Source organism: Eulemur rufifrons, chromosome 28 (genome assembly GCF_041146395.1).
Source record: "Eulemur rufifrons isolate Redbay chromosome 28, OSU_ERuf_1, whole genome shotgun sequence".
Classification (NCBI taxonomy): domain Eukaryota; kingdom Metazoa; phylum Chordata; class Mammalia; order Primates; family Lemuridae; genus Eulemur; species Eulemur rufifrons.
The window spans coordinates 46,694,883-46,716,925 of record NC_091010.1 but is presented as its reverse complement, the minus strand read 5'-3'; the positions used below and the strand labels follow the sequence as shown (position 1 = coordinate 46,716,925).

Here is a 22,043-nt window from a genome sequence, read left to right as displayed (position 1 = left end):
CACCGGGTCCTCCGGAGTCTGCTCGACCCGAGTGTAACGGGCCGTCCCGGTTCTCCCTGGTGGGTGGAGAGGCGGACCCTGGCCCGCATGTCGCAACAGCTTCCCGGACAGGCACGCGGGTAGTGCCAGGGGAAGACCGGCCCAGGCCGGTTCCGCCTCACGCCCGCTACGAGATCCCGCGGGAACAGAGGTCTCGGGGCCAACGCTGCCAGTCCTCGAGCCGCGCATCGCAGCATCTGCGGCGCATACTCGAGCGCGGGTCGTAACGGCGTCAGTCAGCGGTTTGACCTTGAAGGCCTGGCACCACCCCACCCCCACGCCATCCTGCCCGCAGCGCCCGCAGCTCTGCAAGCGCTAGTCAGGGGCCCCAAATCGGCCCCTATCGTAACCGGGCGCTTCGCTCTCTTTCTGTGGCCAATCAGAGACCGACGTGGTGCGGGCCAATGGCCACGGTCAAGGTATCAAGAGTGGTTGAGCCTATCAAAGTTCAGCCTTAAGTTTCTCCCGCCCTCCTAAAAAGTCGGAGGCGGGTTGATCTTACATGCCGGCCAATCAGTGGCCAATAAACAAGAAGCTTCCAAGATCAAAGAGGAAGGGGTGGGATTTAGGCGGTAGCAACGCCTCAGGGAGGAGGAATGACAGACAACTTCGCTAATACCACAGGCAAATTTTTCCTACGTAAGGAAGGGGGTGGAGCTAACTTGGCGTCTGGACCAATGGTTGCTTGAGGGGCGTGCCCGCGGAGCCAAGCGGGAGCCGGAGGCCCCGGGCTCTCTGGGCCGCGCCTGAGGCGGACACCACGGGGCTGGGGGGCGGCGGCGGCAGTGGCGGCGGCGGCGGCGGGGGTGGGCGCCGCAGCTGGCCCGGGTGGATGGAGTTGGAGGGGCGGGGTGCTGGCGGTGTGGCGGGGGGGCCAGCGGCTGGGCCCGGGCGGAGCCCCGGGGAGTCGGCGCTGCTGGACGGGTGGCTGCAGCGGGGCGTGGGCCGGGGGGCCGGCGGCGGGGAGGCCGGGGCCTGCAGGCCCCCAGTGCGACAGGATCCGGACTCCGGCCCGGACTACGAGGCGTTGCCGGCTGGAGCCACTGTCACCACGTACATGGTGGCGGGCGCCGTTGCAGGGATCTTGGAGCATTGCGTGATGTATCCCATCGACTGCGTCAAGGTGAGAGCTGGACCGGGCTCCGAACCCGACCTGGGGCTGACCCGACCCCTGGGTCCGGATCCCGGTTGAGAGTCGGAGCCGACACGGGTTCCTTCCTGGCCTCTGTCACTACCACACGATTCGAACCGACAGTCCATGCAAGCAAGGTCCCGGCTGGGAGTTGATCTCAGTTAGGAACCAGGACTTAATTTCTAACTGTCAGTGATATCTGAATCGGGACTCAGGATCGAAAATCTGTCAGCCAAAGCCCTGGATCCCATCTGGGACCAAACAGGAATAGGGTGGGATGGGGTATCCCGAAGCGCAGGTAAGTGCTACTAACTCGATGAAGGTGAAGCCAACTGGCATGAATCAGACTCTGAATGGGATTTTATGGCTTGACGTGTTCTCTGGGTGAGTGCTTTTACAAGCTCCTTGCTGTGTCTTCTCTTATGTGACGGGGCATGAACCTGAATCTCGGATCTCTCAGCTAGATAAAGAACTTCCATATTGATAAATCTGAACCCATGAGTAATGGAAATCATTGTGCTGTCAGAATTCAGAGTTCCAGACTGGAAATAATACGGAGAAAGTTCATGTTCAGGAGAAGGTTTCGGTTTCTCTCTGAGGCAAGCATGATTCCCCACCTATTTCCTGAACATGAAAATTGAGCTGGGATTAGGATTGTGTAAATGCAGGGAGCACATCAGCCCCTAAGCAAGAAAGATGAAATTGATGGTGTATTTCTTTGGCCACGTGAAGTTGGCAAAAAGGAAGAAGTTGCCTAAAAGGGAAGTGTGCTGGTATTAGAAAGTAGATGTAAATATGAAGAAAATGCAATTAGATCTATGTAAGGACATGATTCGTGTGAAAGTAAAACTAATTGCATTCACAACCAAGCAGGATGATTAATGAATACAGAAGTCACAGACTTCTGAAGAAAGCTGGGTGAAGAGGGGAGCAGATTATTGTTCTTTACAGTTCTTATTTTTGTACATTAGTAAAGGTGCCAATCACTAAAGGTGAGGACTAAATTGAGGGAGAAGTAAACTAGAGGGGACGGTTGAAATAAATTAATGACAGAGACTGGTGCCTCCTTTACATGTTAACGGTAATAGTCAAACAGTATCCAGGCAGCTGTGTGATGTATACTTCCTCTTCAAATCAGGAATATGTTATGGATTCAAAAGGAGGAGAAAATCAGCTTGGGAAATGCAAAGTAGTTCTCTTCTGCTTCCCCCTAGCTCCAGTAGCATTTCATGTTTTCATTAGTAATGTGGATGAGGAAATGAGGAAAGTGCTCATTAAGCTTCGTGAATGGCATTGAGTTGGCAGGAGTATTTTAGCACATTGCAAGGTAACTACTAACAAGGGCCATATGCACTGAAAATGTGGTAAATGCACTTGACTGAAATGGACATTAGAATTTTAAATGCCCTTGTCTACTGGGAAAATAGAAATAAACAGTAAAATCCATGCGAGAAAAGTAACAATATTGACATGTAAAATGAATCAGTACAAATAAAAAAGATGCAATGTTATGTATAGACTCTAGGTGGAATGACCCGGGAGTTAATGCTATATATCCAAAAGTTAATATGACCTAGCTGCAAAGTAACCTCACTATAATCAGACTGTGAGTAGAGTACAGGGTCTAGGGTGCTATGTTTCAGGATGAGTATCAAATGAAAAACAGATCAGGGAAAGCAGTGAAAACTATTTAATTGCTTGACTAATACAATGTAATAATGTGACCGACTTAGAAATATTACTACAACTTTTCAGTTTAACCACTGGTCTCATTACAACATAATGGGAGGCTGTCTCCCTACTGTATATATTTACATAATGCTATTGTTGCTGTTAATATTTTATAACTTCCTGTAGAGATGCCCCTAGAATATTGGGGTGCATATCCTTAATTGGGGCACATATCCTTAATTGGGGCAAATCTTTGTCCTGTGACAAAATGGAATTGATTTCGTAGGAACGGATCACTCAGAATCAAATAAAGTGAATAAAGTGGGAGATCAAAATGGGTAATACTGCTTGGGGTCAGAGTTAAGGTAGGACTGGAAAGCAAGGAGACTAATTTACTCCTGAGGATTATAAACCCATTGAGGAAACAATCTTGAAAGAGAGGAGTTCCAGAAATGTTTTGCATAAGCACAGCATTGCTGGAATAAGTCAATATTTTTGATTCATTTACATATGAGTTTTGGAATCTTTGTTTTTAAAAAAATTAGTCATACAACATTATGGTCATGCCTAAAAGCCCTACATTAAAGAAATAATTATTTGATCTGAAGGAAAAATGCTCAGGGGTTTTCAAAAATACAAAAGCTTATTTTAGAAGAATCATTTTCATTTGCCATTCATTAATGCTGGGATTTTAGAGGGAGGCACTAGGTGAGACCAGTATGATTTAATGTCAGGAAGTATGTTAAATGTTTTTGTGCAGGCATGAAAGTAAAATTCAAATCCCTTCCTTTAGAAAGGGCTTCCCAGTTTACTTGTCCCCCGACAGCTATCCTTCTTTAATACATGGATGGTGGAGGGGAAAAGCAGCCCAACCTTACTCTAAAACTGGAGGGAGGTATCCGAGTTGGAGCCTAAAGGGCGGCCATAATGTTTGCAAATGAAAGCTGACATTGCCTCTTGGCACACAAGCCTATCCATCCCCAGCCACTTATCAGGGTCAAGTTGACTTAAAATATCCTTGGGAGGGACCATGGGAAGTCAGCATAGCCTTGCTAGGCCATGGTTACTTAGCCAGCTATTTCCATGGTCAAAATAAGGAGGTTTGGGAGCCCAGATAAATCCCAGTTTTCTTTTCTGGGCTTTGGAGGCAAGCACCAGACTTTATAGGGGCAGGTTCTGCAACCCAAAGCAGTCAGAACCCTTCTCAAAATCATGTGGCTAAGTACCCACCTGTCACCAAGGTGCTATTTTTGGCTCTGTAGTGGTGAGGCAAATATCTACTTACATAATAAATTAAAGTGTATCTTTCCTTTTTAATTTCCAGTTGGCACAAGGAGGTAAATCTTTTTCAAACTCCAAATGTAAATGGTTATGTATACACATTCACTTATGAAAGGTTAGGAAATGGAAACACTGGCTGATTTGATTTTCTTGCATCTAGTAATGATTATAAGTATTCAATAAATGCTAATTGTTCTTGTGTGCCAAGCACTATCTGAAGTGCCTTATATACATTTATTCATTTAATCCTTGAAACAACTTCATAAAGTAGACACTATTTTTATTATTTTACAGATGAAGAAAGGAGGCTTAAGGAGCAGTTAAGTAACTTGTCCAAGGTCACAGAGGTTAAGTGGCAGAGTCATGATTTGAACCCATTCTGTCTGACTCCCAGGCCTTCCATATACCCTCCCAAAAGCAGGTATCAAGAACCAGGCAAGGCACAGAATTTCACAGTAGACCTTGTCCCTTAACAGATGACCTTCAGAACAATAACTAAACATGTAAATCATTATAACCACAGAGAAACTTTAAAATGAAAACAAAAAATACAAAATTAACCCTGAGTTAGTAGTGGCTAAGGACCAGGCAGTTGCCCGTGCATATTTGTGAAATGACTTATACAAGAGACAATGCTGCCATCATCTGTAAATTCTTAGGTATGAACAAATGTACCTTAGAATCATTTGAATACAATAAAAAGCCTTATATTTATAGCACCGTATAAATCACCAACAGCTTTCACATGCCTCATCTCTTTCTCTTTTAACCACCACAACAGCCCTATGAGCCAACCATTCTTGTCCTCATGTTATAGATGACAATTTAGAAGCTCAGAGAGCTGGGGCTCAAACTCAGGCTTTCTGACTCAAATGTAGCTTGTCTTACACCAAACCACTTACTTCCCTACAAGTTTGTTTGGCTTTTCTTCAAAGCCAGGCAGAGGTTTTTCATACTGAAGGCTATTCATAAATTCTTACTTAGAGATTTTGTGTTTCTGCAAAAGGTAGATTTATTGGCCCACAAATTTGGGAAGCCATATTCATTTGTTTGACATAGGTTATATCCAGGTCCTCTCGATAACAGTATATTTTCATTAAGTTAGAATTGTTGAGTTAGATTTAGATATGTGTGTAAAATGTTCAAAGTAGCTTACCTATAATACAGTCTTCTCTTGCGGGTGAAGAGTTCTAAGCCTCTGAGGCCAGACCTTTCAAGACTGGTTGCCAAATATACCATTAACTCCTACAGAGCAATGCAGTTTCAAAACATTCCCCCTATACAAGATCAGTTTCGGACAAACGTAGGAAACACAATTGTTAAGCCACCAGGCCCAGTTTATGTTTGTTTATTACTAGCGATAGCCAGCAGAGACCCATAGTCTCTATGAACAACTCCTCTGATGGATTTTATACCCCTGGGGTGATGTGAAAGATCAATACGCACACTCTTTATTGGAAATACATGGGATTTTTTTTTGAGGGGGGAGAAGTGGAAAAGAATGTGTCCAATTGTGATAAGTAATACTGTGTACAGTATTTCTGATTGAACTTCCAATAATTAACCTGTTAGGCTTCCAGTTTTTTGTTAGTAACAGGCAGGAGAAAATACTTCTAGAGGAATGTGGATTGCTTGTGGCAAACTAGGACCTGTTAATCTGGTTGGTTTTTCTCCCACGCTCTTGAGAAAAGGTATTACTCTTGGATTCCATTTGGCCAACAGGAAGGTTCAAGCTTTTAAATCCAAACTAAATCTAGTGATTGGAATGAAGCAGGAATTTAAACTGTATTTGGGCATCAGTTGCCCCCTATTGGCTCACCAGTGACTGTACTTGTTATAGTTATGTGACAAAAGATTCATTCAACAAACATCTTAAGTGCCGATTGTGTGTTGGGCACTAGACATTGATTTTTTTTCTTTTAGACATTAATTTTGTTTTAACCATTAGTCTGCATACTACTTTAACCTTGAAATGGGTCAGTAGAAGAGAGATTTTCTGGGGAAACACACTCTTCAGAAAAGGTGTGGTATTTCAAATGAGATTAATGTCCCAACTTTTAATAAAGCTTTGTCCAGGAACATCATGCAGTGTGTCTACCGTACACTTTCATTACAATTATTCACTCCTCCAGAGATTCCAAGGTTTGTGTTTCACTGAGACTGATTTTATTTGCTGATGCCAATTTTGGGATTTGGTGAATTTAGATTAGAAATCTGGAAGGCCCTTCAGTTTTAGAGACTAGGTTGATTTCCAACTAGACACTCCCTACCTTCACAGTTTCAGGGTAAACTTTCTTTCCCAGGAAATAAGAGCAGCATCTATTAGGAATGCTACTTCTGCCAAGACTCTTGGTGCAGACCCAGCTGCCAGTGCCAAATAGTCTGAAAAAGTACCAAAAGATGAGCCATCATCTCATTAGTCGGTGCAGAGTGTGGTCAGGAAGCAGGGCCAGGATCAGTCTTAGAAGTAAAGCATAAAGTACATTATAGACAGTACATCCTTGAATTTAGAATCCATTTGTAAAGAACTCTTTGCTTGAGTGTGTTAAGGCACGAAAGCAACTTCTCCTGAAACACAGGCTTAATATTTGTTGCTGTGGCTATGAATTATTTTGGAGTGCCAGGACACTGACCAAGTGTTGATATTCTCAGGGAAAATAATGGTGTTACACTCTTAGAGTCATAGATGACCAGGAAAAGAAAGGTCCAAGCCTTAGAAATAGTGGCTTTAGATTTGGAAAGAAGTGAAGTTGGATGGCATGTATCCCTCTCACACATTGGCACGGTTCCATGTACAAGGTCTGTCCTATGCCCAAAGCCTGAGTGTTGAGGTGGGGTGAGAAGTTGGCATCGCTGACATTGCGCTTCTCCTTGCTGTAATTTCAGACCCGGATGCAGAGTCTACAGCCTGACCCAGCTGCCCGCTATCGCAATGTGTTGGAGGCCCTCTGGAGGATTATAAGAACGGAGGGCCTATGGAGGCCCATGAGGGGGCTGAACGTCACAGCAACGGGCGCAGGCCCTGCCCACGCCCTTTATTTTGCCTGCTACGAAAAGTTAAAAAAGACACTGAGTGATGTAATCCACCCTGGGGGCAATAGCCATATTGCCAATGGTATTGAGCCTTCCTGTGCTGGTTCCCCCACTTTCCCGACTCTGGGCTTTGCTGCTGTCAGAGCTTTCCAGTCTCAGCATGGTTTGGAGCTGAAGCTCTGGGCTGGGGTAGGCCAGATTATAAGGGAGGGACTTCCAAACCTGATGTTCTCAGACAACGGGCCGCTTCAACCCCACTTCTCCTTTGGGGCACCTCAACAAAGGGTTACAGTGTCCTCCCTTACCTACCAGCTTGACTTTATCCTCTCATCTTCTCCCTGGCATCAACTTCTAATGCGCTGGTAATGTGGAGACACACACGAACTACCCCCTTTGTATGTATCTTGATAGTCGGGTGGTGTCCTGCCCCCAGGGCAGGATCGGAGGTGACCCAGCTGCCCAAGGAAGACACTAATGAAGCTTCCAGCTCTTCGCCTTATCTTTGCAGGATCCCAACTGACCAGAGGCAGTTTGTGTGGTTGAGAGCATGACAGCCTTGACAAGTGAATGGGGGTGGGGCCAAGGAGCTGTGTGGAGAAATCAGAAGTTTGGAGGCTGTGTGGAAGTAAGGGGAAGGACAGCAGCCGAGGGGTTCAGGAGTGTGTGGAAACCAAGTCGGGTGTGGAGAGGGTGAGGGATAAGAGTAGTTCAGGGCCTGAAGGAAAGATCTAGATGGACAAATGAGAGATTTGGAGACTGGAGCTGGGCAGCATAGGGGCAGCAGGAGGAAAGCAGGATTCTGTGGTGGAGGTCTGACCACCTGGCCCTCGTGCTCTCCCTCCAGCTGGCCGTGGCTGATGTTCTGGCATCCCTTGGCAGCAGTGTATCTGCTTCCTGTCTGGGGCTTGAGCTACATTTATCTGGTTCTGGGATAAACCAGAATCTGGGTTTTCTTTGACTCTTCCCAGCCTTCCTATCATAGATGTGGAATGTACTCTGGTGACTTTACTAAGTTGATGGGAACAAATATCTTCATTTCTTAAACGGGTTTAGGAGTAGTGGGTCCCCATCTTTTGGCCTGGCTCTTAACATCCCTTTTCCCTGTGGTTTAGCACAGTCACTTCCCTTCACTTGGGGGCTTCAGCAAATTGGTCACCCTCTCTTGGCCTTACATGTGGCAGTTGTTTTCTCATTTGCAGGTGCGGCTGGGTGTGTGGCAACATTACTTCATGATGCAGCCATGAATCCAGCGGAAGGTAATGATTCCTCAGACTCTCTCTCTGTGGCACTGCACCTGCATCTCTGGGCTTTTCCTTTATTTCTGGTTTGCAGAAGAAAGCTAGGTACACATCAGTTTTGGTGGGAAATCCTGTTACTTTGCTTTACCACTAGAGGGCGCTCCCTCCATGTTTTCAGTACTTGGGGGAACCCCCTTTGACAGGAAACCTATTCATTGGGATTTAATTCATCCTTGAGGCTTCCTGGAATAAGACATGGCTCTACATGGCCTGTTCCTGGGCCTTCCTGGAAGTTCTCTTTGGGTTTGATCAGTCCTGAAAGTTTAGCAGATTTTCATTTTTCTTTGAAGAGGTGAACATAGATTTTGACATTTAAATATATTGCCTTTCTTATTGGAACACAGAGCTCACACCATGCTGTCTACTTGAGGGAGTAGGATATATTTGGGAACTAAAGCCAGGCTCTTTCTGGCCAAGAATCTTGTTTTCATTTTGGTAGCATTTCTTCCTTCTGGGAGGATAACCATCTCCTATCTTAGTAGGTAGGTGCTCTTAGTACCTGAGGATTGTGATTGTTAGGGCTATATGTTCATTATTACGTGCACTGTCACTGAGTCATTTCTTGGGCGTTGTGAAAGGATGGTAATAATAGATAGGCACTTATTTCAAGGAGACCCTCTGGAGTTACTAAACCATAGATATATGTTAACTGGCTGGTTTTAAAGAAATCCTACTGGAAGTAGGTCTGTTATTTCTTGACTCTTTAGCAACCCTCTGCCTACTCCCTACCTGTAAAAGGGAAACATTAACTTATCTGGTTAACTGGTAGCTCACTCATACTTTTTTCTCTCCTTTCCACTGGCTGATCTGCTCACTTGGAACTCTGAATCTGGACACTCTCCATCACTGATTGGTTGCTGTCACCATTTCCTTCCTCCTCACTGTTGGCACTACCAGTGGTCAAGCAGAGGATGCAGATGTACAACTCACCATACCACCGGGTGACAGACTGTGTACGGGCAGTGTGGCAAAATGAAGGGGCCGGGGCCTTTTACCGCAGCTACACCACCCAGCTAACCATGAACGTTCCTTTCCAAGCCATTCACTTCATGACCTATGAATTCCTGCAGGAGCACTTTAACCCCCAGAGACGGTACAACCCCAGCTCCCACGTCCTCTCCGGAGCCTGTGCAGGAGCTGTAGCTGCCGCTGCCACAACCCCACTGGACGTTTGCAAAACACTGCTCAACACCCAGGAATCCTTGGCTTTGAACTCAAATGTTACAGGACACATCACAGGCATGGCTAGTGCCTTCAGGACGGTATATCAAGTAGGTGGGGTGACCGCCTACTTCCGAGGGGTGCAGGCTAGAGTAATTTACCAGATCCCCTCCACAGCCATCGCGTGGTCTGTGTATGAGTTCTTCAAATACCTAATCACTAAACGGCAAGAAGAGTGGAGGGCAGGCAAGTGAAGAAGCACTGAATGAAGAAGCTAGGGGCTCGGATGACACTGCTGCGTCCCGCCTCCTCCAGCCACGTTCTGTCTCCCGGCCTGCTCCAGCCTTGAGTGGAGTTGGAAGGAAGGTGGAGGGCTCGCCTCAGGCTGTTGGTGTTTTGGCTAACACCGGTTCCTGCCAACCTCTGTTGCAGCCACCTTTCCTTCCAGGCCCTAAGCAAGTGCAGCAAAGCGCACCACACGCAGCACCTTTGACAACCTCTCTCCATCCTGGGCCTGACGACCTGCTCTAGACTGTTATAGAAGGATAAGCAGCTCATTCCCCTGGTTCCTAATAAAAAAGCCTTTAAATTAAATGGTTTCATTGGATTTATCTTGTTGAAGGGGAAGTGAAATGCTGTCAGCCATTCTTGGTTTTCCTTTAAGTATAAATCAAGGGACCCAAAGGAAGGTTTATTGAGTATATCTGTAGTTTTTGTTTCTGCTGATTTTCGTGATGATTTAAGACTCAAGGGGCCTATTTCCCTTGTCTTAGGAGTATGCCCCGAGGAAGCTCCCTGATGGCTGGAACAATGGGCCTTTGACAGACACTAACTAAACAGGACTCTTGGTCCCCACTCTCTTCCCTAGGCCTGTGTATCATGGCACAGAAGTAGATCTCTCTAATTCTCAGCTTTGCCTGAGGCAGCTAAAGTTTACACATGGCACTTTGTTCTTTAATATAGTTGCAAAACTAAAATTCAGTGAAGCTGCAAGTCCTGAAGATTATGTAAGAAATAGTAATACATTTCATTTGAATTTAAAGTTTTTACAAACTACTTCAGTGTATGTGATCTCATTTGGTTCTCATGAAAACTGTGAAGTAGGCAGTGCAGGTATCATCCTATTTCATAAGCAAGGAAGCTCAGAGAGGCTATGACTTGTCCACAGCCTCACAGTAAGTGCAGAACTGGGGCCCCAGCCCAGATCTTTTGACTGCAGAAGTGAGTCTAATTGTGGCTTCCTCCAGCTAGGAAGTGAGGGCGGGCATGGTCTCCAACCTGCCGTCCAGGGAAGGAGCTCCCTGCTGCTGAGGGCTCTGCGTGGAGACTTCCACCATGCTTTGTTGGTCAGTCTTCCTTTTTTGGATATCACCAGTTATTAGTTCTTCAGTACATAGAGGTGTGCCCCCTGAAAGTTCCACCTCTCATTCTCCTTATGTCATCTGTCATTCATCCATTCAGTAAATTGAGTCTCTGTCACGCACTGGTGTTGGAGATACGATGACAAATAAAACAATTTCAGCCCATAATGAGCTTACTGTCTGTAGAGGAAGATACGTGTAAATAGGCAAGTACAAGATAAAAGAAGAGAGATGATAGAGTAAGCCTAAAATACTCCTGGAAGATGGAGGATACCCAGTCTAGCCTTGGGTGACTGGGTGGTAAACTTCTGACATCTGAGGTGACACCTGGAAGGCAAATAAACCAACTAGGTGAAGAAGGGAGGGGAAATGTTCCAGGCAAAGACCTGGAGGTGAGAGAAAAAGCATTTGGGGTTCGGGGTGCAGGCGGCTGGGTAGGACTGAAACAACGTGGGTGAGGTGCAGCAGCTGCCAAGCAGGGGCTGGGTCTTAAAAGCAGTGCTAAGGAGTTTAGGGCTTACCCTGGAGGCGATGCAGAAGTTACAGGGCTTTAAGCAGAGGTGTGGTGTGATCAGATTCACAATTTAAACACTTCACTTAGCCTCTCTGGAGAAAGGATTAGAGTAGCAAGACTGGACAGGCAAGCGGCCTGGTTAGCAGGCTGCTATAGTAATCCAGGCAAGTGCACAGTGGTCTGGAGCTATGTCAGTTTTGGAGAAGCAATAGGATTGGGTCACACAGTAGATCGTGTCCTCCTTCCACCTGACAGCTCTTCAAGTACCTATGGAGAATCATGTCTGAACGCACTTGAAAAAAACTGTCAAGAAACCAGCAGGGTCTCCTGTTCTAAGCCTCATTTAAACAGGCTATGCTGCCTCTTTGATTTAGTATAGAAAGGAGAGATGCTAACAGTGTTAAGCGGTGGTCAGTGGAGTTTGAATCGCCTATGGAGTAAAAAGAGCATGAAGATATCATTGCAGAGGTAGTTTCAGAGGGTTTGCTAGTGGAAATGTAAGCAAGTAGCTGCCTCCCTGCGTGGACTAAGCAAGAGAACAAAGGGCTGGCTCTCTGGACCTGGACCCTGCAGTTGGCTCTACAGAGCTGCTGTCTGGCATGGTACCTGGCACACGTTAGGCACGATGGCTGCAAGGCTCAGTTTTTAAGAATAGGATGTGGGGTAATTTCTGAAAGAATGGCAGACACCAAAGACCACCTCAGCTCTAATGCTGTTCACAAATTATGAGAAAAGAATCCAACAGTGACCTTCCATCCTTCAGTTGGGCTCTAGCTACTAGAAGACATTTATTTTGGAATTTGGACAGGACATTAGGTTCTGCAGGACTCTTGGGCCAGTCACTAGAGGAGGTAGAGGCAGAACAATGTGATAGGGTTGAGCAGTCAGGAATGCCAGTGTCTGGATAGCTGGGTCACTTCCATGGGGCTCACCATGCCCAGGAGAACTGTGGGTGTTCAAGGCCATCCCCAGGTCCAGAGCCTCTCCGGAAAGCCAGGTAGTTTATGTGACTGACACCCAGACGATCCAGTACCTAGTCACCATCAAGTGGCCAATTCCTGCACGGTGCTATGTGTCAGTGAAAGTAAGAAAATAAGTCACAATGTGGCCAGAGAAGACTTTTCTTGGTTGGAGAGAGAAGACCAACGTGAATGAAACAACCTTGCAATAACACAAGACATATATAGCCATGTTCTGGATTATACAGAACCAACAAAAAGGTTTAGAGACAGAAAAGATAAGTATAGGTCAGAATTTACAGAGAAGAGGGTGGCTTTGATGAACAGAATAAAACAATACTTTTGTAAGAGCCAATAAAAGTTGAATCATGATAATTTCATAAAATTTAGAAAACACAGAGTGCAGTGGCTCAGACCTGTAATCCCAACACTTTGGGAGGCCAACGGGGAAGGATTACTTGAGGCCTGGAGTTTGAGACCAGCCTGGTCAACATCATGAGGCCCCGTCTCAACAAAAAATTTAAAAATTAGCTGGGCATCATGCCATTGCACTCTAGCCTGAGTGACAGAGTGAGACACCACCTCAAAAATAAAAATAATAAAATAAAATGTAAAATTTAGAAAACATAGATAAAAAGAAAATACCTCCAATCCCATTACCCAGAGAATGACACTTTGTTTTTTTTTTTTTTTTTTTTGGAGACAGAGTCTCACTCTGTTGCCCGGGCTAGAGTGAGTGCCGTGGCGTCAGCCTAGCTCACAGCAACCTCAAACTCCTGGGCTTAAGCGATCCTACTGCCTCAGCCTCCCGAGTAGCTGGGACTACAGGCATGCGCCACCATGCCCGGCTAATTTTTTGTATATATATATTTTAGTTGTCCATATAATTTCTTTCTATTTTTAGTAGAGACGGGGTCTCACTCTTGCTCAGGCTGGTCTCGAACTCCTGACCTTGAGCGATCCACCCGCCTCGGCCTCCCAGAGTGCTAGGATTACAGGCGTGAGCCACCGCGCCCGGCCGAGAATGACACTTTGATGTATACATCATTTAGTGTTTTGTCTACGCATAAATATTTTTTGTTAATTTTCAAAACTGAGAACTCACTGTAACCAGCTTCTTTCACATCATAGTGTCCATCTTTCCACATCATTAAATTTTCTTCCATCACCTCAATGTAAATGGCCACGCATTTCATTATGTGAATGTACCTTAATGGCTTATTCAATCAGTCCCCTGTGGTACCTTTATAATAATTTATTATCAGAAACATTGCTGTGGGTAGGTAGAATCTGAATGCCCAAAAGGAGAGTAGAGAGTTCAGAGTGGGGAGATGGTCTGGTGCCACCTCCTGGCAAGCGCAGAAGAGATCCAGCCTGGAGACCAGGGTGCAGGGTAGGGGAAGTGGGGGAGAGGCTGGCCGTGAGACTGTCAGAACCGGGGGGCTTCTAGGAAGTCATCTTGCTCAGCCCCCTCCTGGAGCTCGACCTCACTGCACAGCAACTCTGGCAGGGCTCCCCACCCCTGCTCCTGTGTTTGGGGGCTCACTGCTGTGCAAGGCTGTCTGTGTCACCGCTGCAAAGCTCCATCTGTTAGAAAGTTCGTGTCTCTGGCTTCCACTCTGGGATCACATCGCCCCCTACTTCTGCTGCCTTTGGAACAAAGGCCAAGTTCTTCATCATGACCAACAGGGTTTTACCTCATTTGGCCCCTGCCTCTCTCTCCAACCCAAACCTGCCACATGGAGATGAGGCATTAAACACAAATGCTTATTTTCTTCAAAATCTAAAGTATTTCCTCTGCTGTCTTCATTGATTAATTTAGGAGGCTTGATAGGCCATATTCTGGCTAAACTATCAGAAATATCACGCAATTGGTGTTTAGACTGGATGTGCAGTATTTTGTTACTTCCTGCTACCTTAGACTGGTGAGCGGAGAACAGGTTCTGTGGGAGCTGCACACAGTATTCCACGCATTGTCAGAGCTCCATGAATATAACCTTGACACCATCACTACCACCTCTGCCCCCACATTCACACACTAAAAGAAAGAAAGATTTCCACTTTGAGGCACTTAAGTGTCCCTGTAATTTTCACCTGTGATGGAACCTGCCTGCTGGGGCAGCACAGAATCAGACTAATTCTCTCTGACAGCCCTTCAAAAATATTAAGACAGCTGCCATGTCACCCAAGGAGGGGGTCAGAGAATGGAGAGCCTGAAAATTAGGCCAAGGACTTTCTCCTTGACTCAGCAGCTACGGAGGAGCTCTTGTGGTTCTTGAGCAGGGGGGACATGACTAAAGTAATGTCAGCAGCCCAGATTCAGGACGATCTAGGGAGGGGAGAGCTGAAGACAGCTAAGGGGCTGTTGTCGTCATCTAGACAAGGATGAACCTGAGAAAATTGTTATAAGACAATGAAAAACATCTGAGGATGGCTTAGACATTCATGTGGGAACATATCCGAAAGTTGTCTTGTACTCATCAGACTGTGTTTTGTCTCCTTAGTTAGGTTGGGGCCCAGAAAATGCCTTTTTGGTATCACCCTCTACATGGCAGTACTCATAACAAGCGCCAGATAACTACTTGCTGACCATGGTCAGACACTGAGACGTGTCTGGAAAATGATGGAGCCGGATTTAAAAATAAGCCATTTCATCTCACAAACAAGGATCGAGCAGATGGGGCACTGGAGTAGATCCTGGGCTTATGTGATGGTCAGTTTTACGTGTCAGCATGGCGAGGCTACAGTCCTTGGTTGTTCAAATGCTAATCTAGGTGTTGCTGTCACCTAGATGATGATGAGACCCTAGCAGAAATCATGGCAGTGATTGTAAGGAGAGGAAGAGACAAAGCAGGGATATTTAGGAGGTTGAATCAACTGAACTTGGCAATCAGATGTACTCAGGGTTACAGAGAAGGAGGATTCTTGAATAATTCACTTGCAAATTTCTGAGAAGGAAAGCAAATTTTCTATGTAAGAATAGTAAATATTGTTATGAACATGTATGTAAGGCCTGAGTGGATTTGCAGGATCTGCAACGTTAATGCAGAAGCCAACTGTAAGCCCTAGAGTGGATGGAGAAGGCAAGTGTACTTAAGTAAAAGAAAGTGAGTACTCTTTCTTTTTTTAATGGCTTTTAAAAATAACATACATCAAATGCACAGCTGGGTGAAATTTTACATATATCTGCTCCTGTGTAACTACCACACTGATACGGGATGCCTCCAAACTCCAGAAGGCTCCTTTGTGTCCCTTCATAGTTAATACCTTCCCCTGAAGGTAACTACTATTCTGATTTCTGTCATTATAGATTAGTCTTGCCTGTTCCTGAACTTTATAAAAATGGGTTCACACAGTACATTCTCTTTTGTGTCTGTCTGGTGTCTTTGGCTCAACATTATGTCTCTAAGATTCATCTATGTTGATGCAGGTAGCAATCATTTGTTCTTTTCCATTGCTGTATAGTTTGAATATTTATCCATTCTCTTGTTGATACATATTTGGGGGTTGTGTATTACTCATGGTTCTCCAGAGAAACAGAACATATTTGTGTGTATACACACACACACACACACAGATTTTGGCAGGGTTTCTGTGTTACAGACTTAAGGCAGAATTCCTTCTCTGAGAAACCTCAGCTTTAGCTTTTAATGGACTGGATGAGACCCATCTACATTCTGGATAATCCCCTTTACCTAAAGTTAGCTGATTATAAATGTTAATCACATCTATAAAATACTTTACAGCAACATCTACACTAGCATTTGACCAAACAACTGGGCACCATTGCCTAGCCAAGTTGACATAAAATTCACCATCATGGGTTGTTTCCAGTTTTTGGCTATTTCCAGTTTTTACTACTATGGACATTCTTGTCCCTGTCCTTTAGTGGACAGAAGTACTCTTTTCTGTTGGGTAAATCTAAAAGCAGACTTTCTGGGTCATAGGAAAATACACGTTTAGCCCTAGTAGATACTGTCAAAGTTCTAAGGGTTATATCAATTTATATTCCCTCCAGCAATGTATAAGAGTTCCAGTTTGGAGCAAATATTCTTTTTTTCCACTTTTTCACTTTTAATTTTTCTATAATTTCACACTTAAAGAAAAGTTGAAAACCTAGTACATTCTTTACCTAGATTCACTAATTGCTAACAGTTGTCCTATTTGGTCTATCATTTTATTTATCTATCTATCCATACACACACATACGTAGTTTTTTCCTCAACTATTTATGCCCCCTTTACCCATAAATATTTCAGTGTGTATTTCCTAAGAACAAGAACTTTCTTTCACATAACTGAAACACATTTATCAAAATTAGGACTGTAACATTGATACAAAATTCTTATCTGATCAATAGTTCATATTCCAATTTCACCAATTGCTCCAATAATGTCCTTTATGGCTGTTTTTCCCGATCCAGCACCCAATCCAGGTCACACACTGCATTTACTGGTCACGTCTCTTTAGTCTTCTTTAATCTAGATCAGGTTCTCAGCCTTCCCTCATGTTTCATGAACTTGACTTTATTTTTTTGTGATTAAAGGCCATTTATTATGTAGAATGCGCTTCAGTTGTTTTATTTGATGTTTCCTCATAATTAGATTCAGTTTATGCAGTTTGGGTAAATTACTACAAACTGATGCTGAGTCCTTTTCAAGGCATATGAGGTCAGGACATCTTTTTATTGGTGTTGCTGACTTTGTTTTTTTTTTTTTTTTTAAACCTCTGCAATTATTAGTTTATTAGTACCATCCAGAACTCAGATGTTCAGTATTCCTTCTGAAATTACATAAACAAATGCAAGTGGAAAGAATCCAAGACAAAATTATATAACAAAACAGCACTCCATCACAAAAACGTGTAAAATTACAAGAACGCTATTTTAAAATACTTTTAAGAGAACAATAATCTCAAAAACCACAAAATTGCAAAATCATTCCCTAAACTGCTAAGCAGACAAACAGAATGCTCATAAATGAGTTTGGGTTTTGTAAAGAAAAATTAAATTCAAATAAATTGAATAATTTGTATTGAGATGCAAAGCGCAGGTTTCTTCTTTCCTCATATCAATTTGATTCATAAAGGGGCAAACCACAATACAGGAAAATATAACCTACTTTAAATGTGGTATCATTTTAAAGGCTGGCCCAATTAATTAAAGATGCTCTTCGTGAAGAATCTCAAGTTTCTTGAGCAGTGCATATTTAGATAAATGGGAAAAGACATTTACAGTCAGCACTTTCCTAGTCTTTGCTGGGACTAACATCAACAAAACATGTAATATGGCAGTCTTGTGTTTTAAGCTCATGCTTTTGGGGATACATTCTCAGGTCTTCTTTAATGTGGAAACTGCAAAATATAACTGCCATTACATGGTAATGGGAGTTAAAGAATAGAGTCCTCATGTAAAGATTTGGAAATACTTTTCTATCAGTCCTTCAAGGACAGACCTGCAAAATGTTTTCATTCTATTAATAATGCCATGTTGAGAGTAGACTGGTTACTCTTCATTTTGTAAATGTAAGTGGGCCATGTGGGATTTGTTATCAACTTCAGAGTTTCAGTTATAGATGAAAACTGTCTCAATTTAACTTTTATTACCCCCATCATGATATGCAGGGTGTGTAGACAAAAGCCTTTTATCAGCTAACTTTATGAAAAGATAAACACTAGTAATTCATGTGACCCATAATGGACAAAAGCAAAAGACTAGCTTACCCTCAAGAAGAAAAATTTCAGACCTACGAAAAGGACAAGAATACTAATAAAAAACTGTATTTACTTAGAAGCATTCAGAATGTCAACAAAACAGCTGCAACCTTTTTTTCTGCAATTACAGAGTGGTATTCAGTTAACAGAACAACAATTATTTCGTACAAGCCGCATCAGAGACAACTGAACACGAATAATCTACCATCTCCATGTGTAACCAATTTGTGCTGTGCACCAACAAGAACCTGCTGTAAATTTCCATGCCCATTTACAACCCCCTTACTGTACCAGGCAAGGTTAGTGGCCATTTAAAATACCACCAGGACAGGGCTAGCTAAAGATACATTCGATAGTGTGTTAACTATACAAAAAAAGACACTGTACAGTTTAAAAACAAATCTTACGTAGCCTTATATTTCAATTTTTTTCTTTAAAAGGAGTTGTGTACAGGGGGGCTAAATGCTTTATAGACAAGAAAAAAACTGCGCTAGAACCAACTTATTCATCAACATCATCTTCTTCATCTTCCTCTTCTTCCTTCTTTTTCTTGCTTTTTTCAGCCTTGATGACTCCCTTTTTTGCTGCATCAGGCTTTCCATTAGTTTGGATGCAGCAATATCCTTTTCATATTTTTCCTTCAGCTCTGCAGCCTTCTTGTCATAAGGCTGCTTGTCACCTGCTGCAGTGTCATTCCGCATCTCTCCCAGTTTCTTTGCAACATCACCAATGGAGAGGCCGGGATGTCCTTTGATTTTAGGGCGATACTCAGAACAGAACAAGAAAAAGGCTGAAGGAGGCCTCTTGGGTGCATTGGGATCCTTGAACTTCTTTTTTTTTTTTTTTGTTTCCCCTTTAGGAGGGATGTACGTAGGTTTTCATTTCTCTTTTATGATGGGCCTTGTCCGCCTTTGCCACATCTTTATACTCTCCTTTCTCGTAGGCAGACATGGTCTTCCACCTCTGATCACTTCTTAGAAAACTCTGAGAAGCCGACTGAAGCATCTGGGTGTCGCTTCTTGTGCTCCTCCCGACAAGTCTGCAAAAAGAATGCGTAGGATGACATTTTTTTGCCTCTCGGCTCCTCAGGATCTCCTTTGCCCATGTTTAGCTGTTCTTCCTCAGCGAGGCACAGAGCCTCCCAGTGCCCGTGGGCTCTCGCTTGCCCCGGCGCTGTCTCTGCGGAGCTCGATGCACACGCAGCCTCCTCGCTCTCTCCGCTCTGTAACATTCTGGTGGTGGTGTTGTTTTTTTTTTTTTGAGACAGAGTCTCACTCTGTTGCCCAGGCTACAGTGAGTGCCCTGGCGTCAGCCTAGCTCACAGCAACCTCAAACTCCTGAGCTCAAGGGATCCTCCTGTCTCAGCCTCCCGAGTAGCTGGGACTACAGGCATGCACCACCATGCCCGGCTAATTTTTTCTATATATATTTTTAGCTGTCCATATGATTTCTTTCTATTTTTTAGTAGAGATGGGGTCTCGCTCTTGCTCAGGCTGGTCTCGAACTCCTGAGCTCAAACGATCCGCCCACCTCGACCTCCCAGAGTGCTAGGATTACAGGCGTGAGCCACCGCGCCCAGCCCTCTGGTGTTGTTAACTTCAGTTAAATGGTTGTGGTTGTGTTCACCACAGGTTAACCCACTGTGAAGTTACTAATTTTCCCTTTGTAGTTAATATTAATAAGTTATTTGCAGGGAGGTGCTTTGAATCTATGTAAACGTCCTGTTCTTCATCAAACTTTATCCACTAGTTTTACCACCATTGATAATTCTTGTCTAAATCAATTCTTACCATAATGGTTGCACAATGATGATATTCTAACCCCATCATTCCTTCTACACTTTTTTTTTTTGAGACAGTCTCACTCCGTCGCCTAGGTTGGAGTACAGTGGTGTCATCATAGCTCACTGCAACCTCAAACTCCTGGGCTCCAGTGATCCTCCTGCATCGGCCTCCCAAGTAGACAGGACTACGGGCATGTGTCACTACACCTGGCTAATTTTTTAAAAAAAATTTTGCCCAGGCTGGTCTCGAACTCCTGGTCTTGAGTGATTCTCCTAACTTAACCACCTATAATGCTAGGATTAAATACAGGTGTGAGCCACCGCACCCAGCTGACTTTTTTTTTCATAACAAGAAATATTTCTCACCTGGAGCCTGTGGGTTTGTGGATGGGCTTCATGGGGTCTGTAACCGCCTTGAAGTTTTATGTAAAAGACTGGATATGTCTGCATTTGGGGTGAGGAGAGAGAATCCATAACTTTCATAAGATTCTCAAAGTGATCTTTTAATCCAAAAAGTTTAGGAGAGCAAAAGACAAGAGCAGGAATCCAAGGACCCCCTTAAAGGCCTTCCACTATTGGGGAAGGAAGTTCTGTCAGACCATGAGACTTTCAGAACAGACAGGATCTTCTTTATTTTCTATCTCCAGTGCTGGACACACACATACAAGCAGAGGGAACAGAAACCAAAGGAGAGAAGAGAAACTTGGGACTGAATCTGTACCTTGAAGCAAACTTAAGATTGCTCTCTTTTTTTAAGCATTTCCCCACCAGTGACAACATGACATCAGGTCCAACGTCTTAGATTCTGGGCCTCCCAGGTCACACCTAGAACCACACCAGGGTTGGGGGGCGGGAGCCACAGCCTGGGTATCTGTCTGTAGGTGTACACAGAAAAATAAACTGGAAGAAAAAATCTCAGTTCATTGCAGAGATACTGACACAAGGCTGACTTCCCCCTACCTAGGTTTCTATTGGCTGCAAGGCCCCTGCCAAATTGAAGAACAAGAGCAGTTATACCTGAATAGGGAAGCTGTGAGTAATAAAGGGTTTGCCCCTTGCAAAATAAAAGCTTTCCCCAGGTGTGGTGGGAGGTAGTGACCCAGCCTGGCATCTAAGACCAGATGTTTCGTGAAAGGGCAGCACTGCTCCTCGGGGAGCTTCTGCTGCTGAGGGGGCTGGGATTGTATAACAGACAGTGGGGTGAGAGACTCTGGCTCACGGGACAGTCTCCCCCGAGTGCCTCCTTTGTGCAGCACATTCCACTAAGTGCGGGTGAAGAATCCCAAAGAAGTAGACCATCTAGTCCGTGCCACGTGGCTCAAAGAATGTTTAGAAAGACACGTGTAGGCTGGGCGTGGTAGCTCATGCCTGTAATCCTAGCACTCTGGGAAGCCGAGGTGAGAGGATCGCTTGAGGTCAGGAGTTTGAGACCATCCTGAGCAAGGGTGAGATCCCATCTCTACTAAAAATAGAAAAATTAGCCGAGTGTAGTGGCACATGTCTGTAGTCCCAGCTACTCAGGAGGCTGAGGCAGGAGGATCGCTTGAGCCCTGGAGTTTGAAGTTGCAATGAACTATGATGATGCCATGGCACTCTAGCCTGGGCAACAGAGCAAGACTTTGTCTCAAAAACAAAAGAAAGTCACATGCAGGCAAAAGCAAAATGAGCCCATAAGAGCTGGGAGATCTGTGCAGCAGTAAATCAGAGGAAGCTCCCTAAAGGAAGGAGTGGTATGAATTTTGAAGAATGGTTGAGACTGGAGAAAGGAGAGACGAGAAACGAGGGCAGTCCTTGGTAATGGCCCAAGGAATAAGCAGAGGTATGGATACAAGATGGCTTGACCCTGACAGCAGAGAAGGGAGGTCGCTTCAAAAACCAAACTGGGGGGCGCTGAGGCTCTATGCCCACAAGAAGCATTGTTCTTCAGGAAGGACAATGTGGTGAAAATGGTGTTAGAGTGAGCAACTGTGTGTAGGGCTGAATTCGGGAGTTGACAAACGCAAAGAGGACAGCAAGGGATGACTGAAATCCCCTGGATGGGAGAAATTTACTGGGCTGGAGGGGTGGCAGTGGGAACATGGTTCCCACTATCTGCTAGC

At 44.5% G+C, this 22,043-nt stretch overlaps 1 protein-coding gene and 1 pseudogene across 5 annotated transcripts; one reads left to right on the top strand and one right to left on the bottom strand.

Moving 5' to 3' along the window:
• Window positions 1–767: 767 nt before the first annotated feature.
• Window positions 768–10,209, top strand: SLC25A28 (solute carrier family 25 member 28). Of its 5 annotated transcripts, XM_069461102.1 has the most exons (5): window positions 823–1,162; window positions 7,010–7,238; window positions 8,338–8,412; window positions 9,352–9,407; window positions 9,525–10,188. In XM_069461102.1, the coding sequence occupies exons 1-5, from the start codon at window positions 872–874 to the stop codon at window positions 9,867–9,869; spliced, it is 996 nt and encodes a 331-aa protein (XP_069317203.1). In that variant the 5' UTR covers window positions 823–871; the 3' UTR covers window positions 9,870–10,188. The 5 variants fall into 5 exon arrangements, with proteins under 5 accessions (XP_069317201.1, XP_069317200.1, XP_069317203.1 ...); XM_069461100.1 differs by having other exon boundaries at window positions 768–1,162; window positions 8,356–8,412; window positions 9,352–10,209; XM_069461099.1 differs by having other exon boundaries at window positions 786–1,162; window positions 9,352–10,188.
• Window positions 10,210–18,662: 8,453 nt separating this feature from the next.
• LOC138376387 (high mobility group protein B1 pseudogene) lies at window positions 18,663–19,266 on the bottom strand (annotated as a pseudogene).
• Window positions 19,267–22,043: the final 2,777 nt, after the last annotated feature.

What these genes read in the sequence shown, in the direction of transcription:
- SLC25A28 (XM_069461099.1), top strand. Translation starts at nt 872, where the DNA reads ATGGAGTTGGAGGGGCGGGGTGCTGGCGGTGTGGCGGGGGGGCCAGCG. An exon ending in ATCCCATCGACTGCGTCAAG is followed by an intron (nt 1,163 to 7,009) that starts GTGAGAGCTGGA and finishes CTGTAATTTCAG; the next exon opens with ACCCGGATGCAGAGTCTACA. An exon ending in CAATAGCCATATTGCCAATG is followed by an intron (nt 7,239 to 8,337) that starts GTATTGAGCCTT and finishes TACATGTGGCAG; the next exon opens with TTGTTTTCTCATTTGCAGGT.